A 10,900-nucleotide genomic window follows, 5' to 3' on the forward strand; every position below is an offset into this window, starting at 1 on the left:
CTCTCCCTTCCTCTCTGTAGAAAATCAATAAAATATATTTTTTAAAAAGATACTATTTATTGCTGTCAGAGGGGAGGGGTTTGGGGGAATACCACTGGATGAAAGAAGGTGAAGAGATTACCAAAAACATATACACATAACCCATAGACACACAACTGTGCAGTGATTGCCAGAGGGAAAGGTGAATGGAGGTGGGCAAGGAGGGGGGCATGGACGAGGAATGGGGACCAAAAGAGACTTTGCTTGGGGCAAGGTGTGTACAATGCTGTCTTCAGATGATGTTTTATTAAGTTGTACACTTGAAATATGTATGGTTTTGTGAACCAAAGTCACCCAATAAATTCAAATAAATAAGATAAAATAAATAAAAGATACTATTTAAAAATAGGCCTTACTTTCCAGTACGCATAGGAGCACCCAGTATAGCAACGTGGCAAGATCACAAATCTCAGTTATTTGGGACTTTGGTTCCCTTCAGAAAAAAGGATAAGTTCCACTAAGTGTCAATTCTATTTCAGATCCCTCTATTTCCCCAAGCACAGTACTTACTAGACATACTAGAGGCCCGATGCACGAAATCCGTGCAAGGGGCTTGGCCCCCCCGTCGCTGCCATGGCTGCCTCTGCTTCGGCCCCGTCCAGAAGGTCGTCTGAAAGGACTTCCAGTCTAATAAGCATATTACGCTTTTATTATTATAGGTAATTAGTATTTAATAAATCCTCAAATGCCAAAATGTTCTAAAATTGTTTAAGCCTAAGGACTGAAAATTAAAGACTGGACATCAAGGAGAACTTTCTTCAAGACCCAACTCTGCCATAAAAAGGCAGGGCTTTTATTACAAGGTTATTCTCTGTGGTATGACTGCTCTGAGTCACACTGTGGATGAGCCTACCATGTCCATGAACATGGGATGCTACAATGTCCAGTAGCTCCTTGGACTGAAGAAGACTGAATGCTGCTTGGATGGGTCTGTAAAAATCACTCTTCTTCTGCTAGACATTTTCTATAAGCTTTCAGTCCTTTTCCTGAATAATCAGAGTTAAATTACGTCTGGCAATAGGATCTGGGTCTATGACTTTGACCACTTCTAAGACACATGTCTTAAGAGCTTATTAAGAGCTATATTTTCCTCAATACAAATTTCTTTGAGCTAATTCAGGGGTGGGCAAACTTTTTGACTCGAGGGCCACAATGGGTTCTTAAACTGGACCGGAGGGCCGGAACAAAAGCATGGATGGAGTGTTTGTGTGAACTAATATAAATTCAAAGTAAACATCATTACATAAAAGGGTACGGTCTTTTTTTTTTTTAGTTTTATTCATTTCAAACGGGCCGTAGTTTGCCCACGGCTGGTCTAGAATAAGCCAATCCATAAAGGCAGTAAGGCAGTCAGTGGTTGGCAGGGGCCAGAGGAACGAACGCTAATAGGTATGATATATCTTTTTGGGGGTGATGAAAATATTTCAATATAGATAGTGGCACTGGTTGCATAACTTTGTGAAAATATCAAAAAACCACTAATTGCACTTTAAAATGATCAATTTTGTTATGTGAATTAAAACTTAGTAAAGTTGTTAATAAAAATAAAAGGAAGCAGCACCATAAGTATAGTTTTCTAACTTAAAACTTACATTTTCTGTGAGGCTCATGTTTTCTTTGCTGACATTTAACACTGTTGTCATTTAAGCCAGATTTATGATGTTGAGTTACTTCTTGAGGTAGAACTGCACCCTGAAAGTTAAAATTCTTATAAATGATTTAAAGAAACTTTTATTATTATAAGTACTTTTCTTCAATGTTTAATAAATAATTATTTTATAATTAAAATTATATATCTCTAGAAAACAAATTAAGGAATGCAGAAAAGTATAGGGAATTTTAAAAACCACTCAACCCACCACCTAGAAATAACCATTACTAACATAATGATCATCATTCCTTATGTTTCTCTATGTATTACTTAGCAAGATACATAGAAAACTATCATTTACAATAATGCTGTTTTCAACAGAAAAAAATTAAATATAGTTTTGCTTGAAGTTAACAGAGAAACTAAAGAAATAAACTTTAGGTAAATGTTTCTTCCAAGCAGAAATAACACCCTCTAAAGACCCTCTAGATTTGCTTCAGAACCCTCCTCTCTCTGGGGGAGGTGGGAAATAAGTAGGTGCTATAGGACATGTGCAAGGTAAGGATGGGTATCTGTGGGTTCATTATACTATTCTCTTGTCTTCATTAAAAACTTCTGGAAAATTCATCATTTCTACCTCTGATGTGAAAGTTGAGAATATCAGTCCTTCATCCCTTTCCCCAAGACCTGATTTTTATTAACTAATACTTATATTGTCAAGGATTTCAAATGATGGATGACTATGACCAGATAGCAAAACTGACTATAAAGCTACAATAATTAGACAGTACAGGAATGGACAGAATGAGCAAAATGGCCTAAGTTTTGTCTAATGATCAGATTAGATCACTTTGTTTTCTGATAGGGAAAGAATGCCTGAAGGCAAAAAAGACATAATTTCCACAGCTGAAGAGAAAGAGGAAGCAAAAGCAGATGTTCAATACAAATTTATTATTTCACAATTTTAAAAAAATCCTCACCTGAAGATATATGTATTGATTTTAGAAAGAGGGGAAGAGGAAGAGTAGAGAGGGAGAGGGAGAGGGAGAGGGAGAAAGAAACATTAGTTAGTTTCCTCCCATATGTACCCTGCAACTTAGGTATGTGCCCTGACCAGGTTTCATTCTCGCAACCTTTCAGTGTATGGGACAACACGCCAACCACCTGAGCCACACCAGCCAGGGCTATCAATTCACAATTTTACTTTTGGTGGGCCCTATTTATTTTGTTCTGAGCATAAACAAATAATGAACACTAGGTACAAAGGCATATCATATCCTGCTTGGCAGTAGGCATGCTCAAAAATAATTGTGATATGCACCATAGTGTGTAGGAAGGTCCAATGAGCTCATATGCATATAACACCCAGGGCACTTTAGTCTTTGAGAATCAAAAGGGCCAAGAGATTTCTATTTGAATAGCACAATGATTGGTGGGGTACATTATGGGAGATTTTGACTTTAAGAACATCAGGATCAATAAACTGGTATGAACAAATATTGTGTGTCTATTATGCTCCAGGGATGGTAAGATGTACTTTGCACCCATTATCTTAATTTCATTACAATACTATGATTATAAAAATGCTTTGGTAGATTTTGATTCCATTGTATAGATAACTAAACTGAGGCTCAAAGTGATAAAGTAATTTAGTTACAGTACTAAATAATGGGAGAACTGACATTTGAGTTCTAACTCTAAAACTCAAGTTAACAGTACCATTTCAGAGAAAAAGTGTGTCATAAGTTTAATTAGGAAGAAAACATTCTAGTTTTTAGAGAGAGGGGAAGAGGGAGAGTAGAGAGGGAGGGAAGGGGGGAGAGAGAGAGGGAAAAAAAAGTTTTTTGAGTTGTTCTATTTACATAAAGCTATTTGTTAGTCATATTTTCATATTTTGCCAATAAAGGCTTGAATTTTTTTTAAGATTTTTTTTTTTAAGAGCAGTTTTAGGTTCACAACAAAATTGCCCCCTGCCACCACACATGCACAGCCTCACCATGATCAAGATCCCACTGGGAGGAGTATATCTGTCACAACTGATGAATCTACATGGACATACCACCCAAAGTCCATAGTTTACACTGGGTTCACTCTTGGTGTTGTACATTTTATGGGTTAGGACAAATGTATAATGACAAGTATTCACCATTACAGTATGGATGAAAAAGGCTCTGTAATAAATCTAACTGAAAGTAATCTCACAGGGTGATCTGATCATAAATTTCTAACTGGGAAGGTCATGGTGGGTAAGTCAAGCCTCGGGCCTATAACTTCCCTAATGAAAGGTTATCTTTGCCTTATGCAAGCCCTGTCCATTGTTTCTGTGCATCTAGATTGATACAGCTTTAAAATGCCTTTTTCAGATTCCTCAGAAGGGTAACCACCCTCAAGACCGCACATAACCTTGTTATCCTGTTACCAATCATTGCTGTTTCTCTGCCTTGCTTTCTTCCATATCCATGTATCTTCCATATGTTCCCTTCCTAACTCCAAATGAGGAAACACACTGCAAACTCTCATTCTGGGGAGCATCTGAGATTTTGCTTCCTGGCATATTGTGAACATTGGTCAAATAAACTCATAAAAATTCTTTACAGGTTTGGACGTTTCTCTTATGTCATCAATGACAATAGTATCACATCGAGCATTTTTCAGTGCCCTAAAAATCTTCAGTGCACTTATTCCTTCCTCCCTCTCTCCCCAACCTTGGACACCACTGATCCGTTTTTTTTTCTTTCATATTTTTATTTATTTCAGAGAGAAAGGGAGAGAGAGATAGAAACATCAATGATGAGAGAGAATAATTGATTGGCTTCCTGCATGCCCCCTACTGGGGATCAAGCCCAAAACCCGGGCATGTGCCCTGACCGGGAATTGAACCATGACCTCCTGGTTCATAGGTTGACACTCAGCCACTGAGCCATGCTGGCTGGGCAGCCACTGATCTTTTTACTGTCTCCATAGTTTTGCCTTTTCCAGAAGCTTAACTTTTTTTTTTTTTTTTTGGGTTGGGTGTTTTAGAATTTGCTCATTGGATGAATATCAGGCTGCTTTTTAATGCCTCATGGATACATGTGTTGTATGTGATGGCTCAGAATTCTTGGAACACACAGGAGATCAAACACCGGAGTATTAAACTGATATAAATAATGAAACAGCAACCAATCACAGGAATTGTATACAGAACATTCTGAGAAAATATATCAAGTGTTGAAATAGGTAGTAACATGACTAGTACACCCCGAGACTTAGGGGAATTTTGGAAGTGAGAGAGGAATAGCATCCTAAGCGGAAGGAACAAGAAGTACAGATAACCTGAAATGGGAATTATCTGTTTGTAGGAAAGGGAAGGTAAAGAGACCAATCTGACTGGAACAGACCATTTTACCAAGTACTTGGACATGCTTTATATAAGAATCAGGTAGGGTTAGATTATAGAAGAACTAAGTATTAGTTTGAGTATAGGCTGAATTCTAGCAACTAAACAGGGAGCTGGGTACATTCTAAGTATTTGAATTATACTATTTTAGGGCTGGAAAAGACCTCCAAGGTGATCTAAGTCCACCAACTTAATATTATAACTGAGGCCCAAAGAAGCTCAGTGAAATAAGATTTGCTCAATTTGAGTCACAAAACCTGATTTCCTGATTCTAAGTTCACTACCAGATTTACGACACCACAATACGTAAGGGCATAAGTTGAGTTCAAACCCAGGAGCTCTTATTAATTAGAAACTTTGCCCAATTATGCCATAGGGCCAAGACTGGTGAAGGGATCTTTAGGAAAGATAGATCGAGCAGTACTATGTAAGAACTGTAAAAGAAAGAGGTCAGAAATAAGAAATGCAGATAGGAGATTAATCTAGGTATGGGATGACGACCTAAGGTCCAATTATGGAAACTGAGAAGGAGTAAACAGTTTGCAGTCTCAGTGCAAAAAAAATATTAGGAGAGAAAAAGTAAAAATTTTTAATTCCATACTTTCCAGATTATATGTTTGACGAAAATGGTAGTGTTAGAAACAAGGATAAGAGAACAGGCCATAGCTCAGGTCCATTCTGAGACATCTTGAGACTGAGAGGGACGGTAGGCATCCATCTATATCTGTCTTCCAGATAGTTGGAGGTATTGGGCTAGATCTTGATTGAGAGTTTGGGATCAGACAGATTATTTTGAGTGGTAATTAAAGAGACGAGAAAGCTAAAGTCACAAATCAAGCAATAGGGCAAAGGGAAAAGAAAACTGTTCTTGAGTTTTGGTGAACAGTCCCAGTGAAAGTCTGGAAGAACAGAGGTTAATAAAGAAGTTAATAGGAAAGGTGAGAGGAAACTTAGGGCAATGTTTTCTTTACAGCAAAACTCCTTGAAAGAACTGTCTATATTTACAGCCTCCAATTTCTTTCCTCCCCTTCTCTCTTAAACCCCCTCTAATTAATATTTCACTCCTATCACTCTACTAAAATTGTTTAAGATTTCCAGTGACCTTCATCTGCTAATTCTCAGTTTTTACCTTAATTGATCCAAGAGCAACATTCAACACAGTTGATCACCTGGTCCAGTAAGACATCCATTCTTCACTTGGCATCTAGACACCACCCTTTCCTAGTTTTCTTTCTGTTTCATTGGCTGTTCCTTCTCAGTCTTCATTGTCAGTTTCATCTAATTTCTCGAATTCTTTAAAGATGGAATTCTCTAAGGCTAAATTACTGGACCTCTTCTCTATCTACATCTACTTCCTTGATATAGATAAATATAGTTATACAGATATATACATACACATGCATGTATGTAGATGGCGACTCTCGAATTCTCTCTCCAATTTGGACATTCTTCATGAGCTCCAGTCTCAATGGCCAACTCTACACCTGCACTTAAATCAGCGGTTCTCAACCTGTGGGTCACGACCCTTTTGGCGGTCGAACGACCCTTTCACAGGGGTCGCCTAAGACCATCCTGCATATCAGATATTTACATTACGATTCATAACAGTAGCAACATTACAGTTATGAAGTAGCAATGAAAAGAATTTTATGGTTGGGTCACAACATGAGGAACTGTATTTAAAGGGCCAGAAGGTTGAGAACCACTGACTTAAATGTTTAATATACGTCTCAAACTCACTATGTCCAAAATTGAATTCTTAATTTTCCCCACATATCTACAGACCTGCAATCCTTCCCATCTCAGTTAATAGCTACTTTATCCTTTTAGTTACTCATACCTTACGCGTCACATTCTTTAATCCATTCTTTCTCTTTTAATTCCAAATGTAATTCATCATCAGCTGGCAATCCCTCTATGATGTCTAAGATTTATTATAGAATTGTATATCTGAAACCTGTATAATTTTATTATCCAATGTCACTCCAATAAATTCAATCTAAAAAATGTCTACTGCTGTAACCAGTTTGGCTCAGTGGATAGAGCGTTGGCCTGCGGACTGAAAGGTCCGAGGTTCGATTCCGGTCAAGGGCATGTACCTTGGTTGCAGGCACATCCCCAGTAGTGGTTGTGCAGGAGGCGGCTGATGGATGTTTCTCTCTCATCCATGTTTCTAACTCTCTATCCCCTTCTCTTCCTCTCTGTAAAAAAATCAATAAAATATATTTTTTAAAAAAAGTCTACAATTTGACCACTTCTCACAGGCTCCTACTACCGGGTCTAAGTCCATATGGTAGGCACTCAAGAAATATGTTTTGAATGAATGAATGATAGCAAAGCACTGAAGAATGAGTGGTTAGCAGTATCAAATAAATTAAGGAGGAAAAGAGGGTTTGAAAATCTGGATATGGGTTAAATTCAGGTAGAAACAATTTATGAATGATGTAAGGAAAGCTTGTAATTGCATATTTGCAGAAGAAACCTGTGTATTTTGTCACTCTCACTTTTTATGTTTATTTTATCTCCATTCCCTTTGCTCTTTCCCCCTCTCTAGTTCTGATAATGCCACCATCACTGAAGGATATTAGTATAAATGAGGCCCATGTGGTACAGGCTACTGGTTTATAAACTTGAGAGAACATTCCTTCTTGACCTAAACTGAGAAGACAGGCCAGTAACTAGTAACAAAGTTATAGGCATTCAGTCCGTTTCTTTTTTTTTGTGTGTCTGAGTCTACTCTTTTAGCAGAGGAATGTGAATTTGCTCATTCATCTTTAAGACAACCAACTGTCAGTATAAAGCTACACATTCAAGTGGAAATAATTAAGTTAATGAGTGCCATTAAGGCCTTTGTTAAATTTAGACTATAGTTATTATGATTTTCTAAACAACTAAAAAATAATCCAAAACTAATTTAAAATAAAAATTGTCTATATTCTCATTCACTGATCAAAAAAATTTTATATACAACTGAACGAAAGTATGCAAATTCATGATCAAAACTGTTATATCTATTTTATGATGTTTTAGAAGAAAATTAATCATTGTATGCCTGAGAAAGAAATATAAAATGAAAATTTTTCGAGTTAAATGTCCATCAATGAAGGTATACTAACCTTCTCTTGTAGAGTTGGCTGGAAGTGCTGAACTTTTCTGGATCCCTGTAAGGACTGCCAAATGTTGCAAAATTCATCATCATCTTTAGTAGGTACCTGGCAAAGCACAACAAATTTCTTAAGGAACTGACACATGAAGAAATAGAGATTCATATTAAAAATCAAATAGCCAAACCGGTTTGGCTCAGTGGATAGAGCGTCGGCCTGCGGACTGAAAGGTCCCAGGTTCGGTTCCAGTCAAGGGCATGTACCTTGGTTGCGGGCACATCCCCAGTAGGAGGTGTGCAGGAGGCAGCTGGTTGATGTTTCTCTCTCATCGATGTTTCTAACTCTCTATCCCTCTCCCTTCCTCTCTGTAAAAAATCAATAAAATACATTTAAAATAAATAAATAAAAATCAAATAATTTATTAATTAAAGTTATTTATTATGAGAGGATATTTTAACTTTCATTATCTGAAATCTCAATTCTCTTTTTCTAGAGCTCAGTATAGTCATCATAAAGGTATTCTATTAGAGTGAAAACGGCTTTCTTCATATGTAATTGTTTTGGTCTTATTGAAAGCATTTAAAGCAGTGGTTCTCAACCTGTGGGTCGCGACCCCTTTGGCGGTCGAACGACCCTTTCACAGGGGTCGCCTAAGACCATCCTGCATATCAGATATTTACATTACGATTCATAACAGTAGCAACATTACAGTTAAGAAGTAGCAATGAAAAGAATTTTATGGTTGGATCACAACATGAGGAACTGTATTTAAAGGGCCAGAAGGTTGAGAACCACTGAATTTTAAAGCAGAACAAATGCTATAAAAATTATACTAAATGAATATATCCCCACCAACAGATTCTTTTTGTCTTCTAATGCACTGATAAATTATCTCACTTAAGCTAACATCTAATGATTTAATTTAAAAAATTTTCATCTTACACAAAAGTAATCTAACAGATTAAAAATTCGCTATTACTCATGGGGAACTGATTTCATACAGGTGAAAACTCTCTGGGTTGCGGGCTCGATCCCCATTGTGGGGCGGGGAGTGAAGGAGGCAGCCAGTCAATGATTCTCTCTCATCATTGATGTTTCTATCTCTCTCTCCCTCTTCCTTCCTCTCTGAAATCAATAAAAATATATTTTTTTTAAAAATACCAAATCAATAAAAAAAATATATATATATATATAATTCCTCAAAAAATGTACCAAAAATTTAACAGTAGTTACCTATGAGATTTGAGAGGATTTTTGCTTTTGTTTCCTTTGTTATTATCTACTTATCTGTGCTTTGTAATTATTCTATATAATAAACATGTATTATTTGGATTAAAAAGTGTGGTAAGATTTGTGGTCATGGAATTAAATAAAGGTAAGTATCTCACACAAAACAATTCAATTTTTGCCCCCTGGAAGATGAAATAAAGGAAATTACCATGAGTTACATGGTGGGAACTAGAAAATTGCTTTTCATAAAGATATAGTCCTCTTTCTTCTACCTTTCAAATTTATGTCATTTTATAACAGATATCATAGAAAATTTGTATATAATAAAAATATTTAAATGTTAGTTTGAAAGCAAATATATAGAGAAAAAAGACATTTTCAGGATCATTTTAAAAATAAATGTCTTTCTTCTTGAATATAACTGTAATTTTATAACATAGGTAGAATGCTATCAATATCATTCTCTCCTAGCCTATGAGTTTAAAACAAAACTAGAAATGACTTAAACAAAAATTTTTTAAAAAATCTAAGTCAGTTTAGGTCTCTATTTATAGTGTGCTTGTAATTTGTAAAGGGGGTAGAGAAAAATTACAGAAAGAGTCTTTACTTGTGTAGAAACAAAAAGAGATTGAGGGGAATGGTTCAGGCCTCCCAAATGACCAGATGAAATTGATGAATTCAAGCTATAGTGATTCACAGCTGGTTGTGGTTTCACAATGGCTGTCAACTTCTGATTTCCAGTTTCTGAGCGACTCCCATGAGAAAGGTTCACCAAGGCACTTGTTGGCAGTCGATATCCCCTACCAGGTGAGCACCTAAAAGTAAAAAGTTACATCAGAACCAGAGTGAAATAATACTGAATGTGCTAGGAAGAAGCAAATAATATTTGGATGGACCATCCATAATCTGAAACAATAAATATTACTACTAAATTCAGTAGAGAAAGTTGAAATCATAGAAAAATCTCAGTTTATAAGATGATGCATGTCTGAAGATTTTCCAAATAGACAATTCAGTGCTACTAAGGGGAGGGGGGGGAAACTGTTCTAGATGTGTAGTTGTATATGTATAAGTGTGTGTATGTGTTAGTCTGCACTCAGAGCCTACAACATAATAGCTGAGAATGACTACAAGTTTATGAGTTAAATGTCAAACTTCTTAAAAAGACTGTGGTTTGTACAGTGTGGGTAAGGAAATCCAGGAAGCTATCCAAGTGCGGAGCCATTCTCAGTATGGCTCTATCTATGCAACAGGGCAGTGATGGCGAACCTATGACACGTGTGTCAGAGGTGACACACGAACTCATTTTGGGTGACACGCATCGACAGAGACAAAAAATTGCATAATTCAAATATTTGTCTCTCGCAACGGCCAGAGTTGGGCATCACTCGAGTAATATTATTACTCACGTTACTCATGATCAATAATGCAATTCTAAAACCGGATGTAAACATGTACATCGGTGTTGCGTAGCAAAGATACATAGTGAAAACATCCAAGATACATTGTTCCAATATTGACATTAATATAAAAAGGTTAAGAATTGCACTATAAAGA

The 10,900-nt window shown here is 36.6% G+C and overlaps 1 protein-coding gene across 7 annotated transcripts in view; it reads right to left on the minus strand.

Moving 5' to 3' along the window:
• XRN1 (5'-3' exoribonuclease 1) overlaps nucleotides 1-10,900 on the minus strand; it is a 203,104-nt gene that overhangs the window by 24,641 nt on the left and 167,563 nt on the right. For 5 of the 7 annotated variants that reach the window (XM_014542160.1, XM_014542162.1, XM_014542159.1 and 2 more), the window contains 3 exons: nucleotides 9,936-10,158; nucleotides 8,126-8,221; nucleotides 1,632-1,731 (listed from right to left, as the gene is read on the minus strand). In XM_014542160.1, coding sequence (XP_014397646.1) covers nucleotides 1,632-1,731; nucleotides 8,126-8,221; nucleotides 9,936-10,158 — 419 coding nt within the window. The remainder of the gene's footprint in view (nucleotides 1-1,631; nucleotides 1,732-8,125; nucleotides 8,222-9,935; nucleotides 10,159-10,900) is intronic. The other 2 variants (XM_014542161.1, XM_014542157.1) reach the window with 1 other exon arrangement.

This window comes from Myotis brandtii, unplaced genomic scaffold, assembly GCF_000412655.1.
Source record: "Myotis brandtii unplaced genomic scaffold, ASM41265v1 scaffold291, whole genome shotgun sequence".
Taxonomy (NCBI): Eukaryota; Metazoa; Chordata; class Mammalia; order Chiroptera; family Vespertilionidae; genus Myotis; species Myotis brandtii.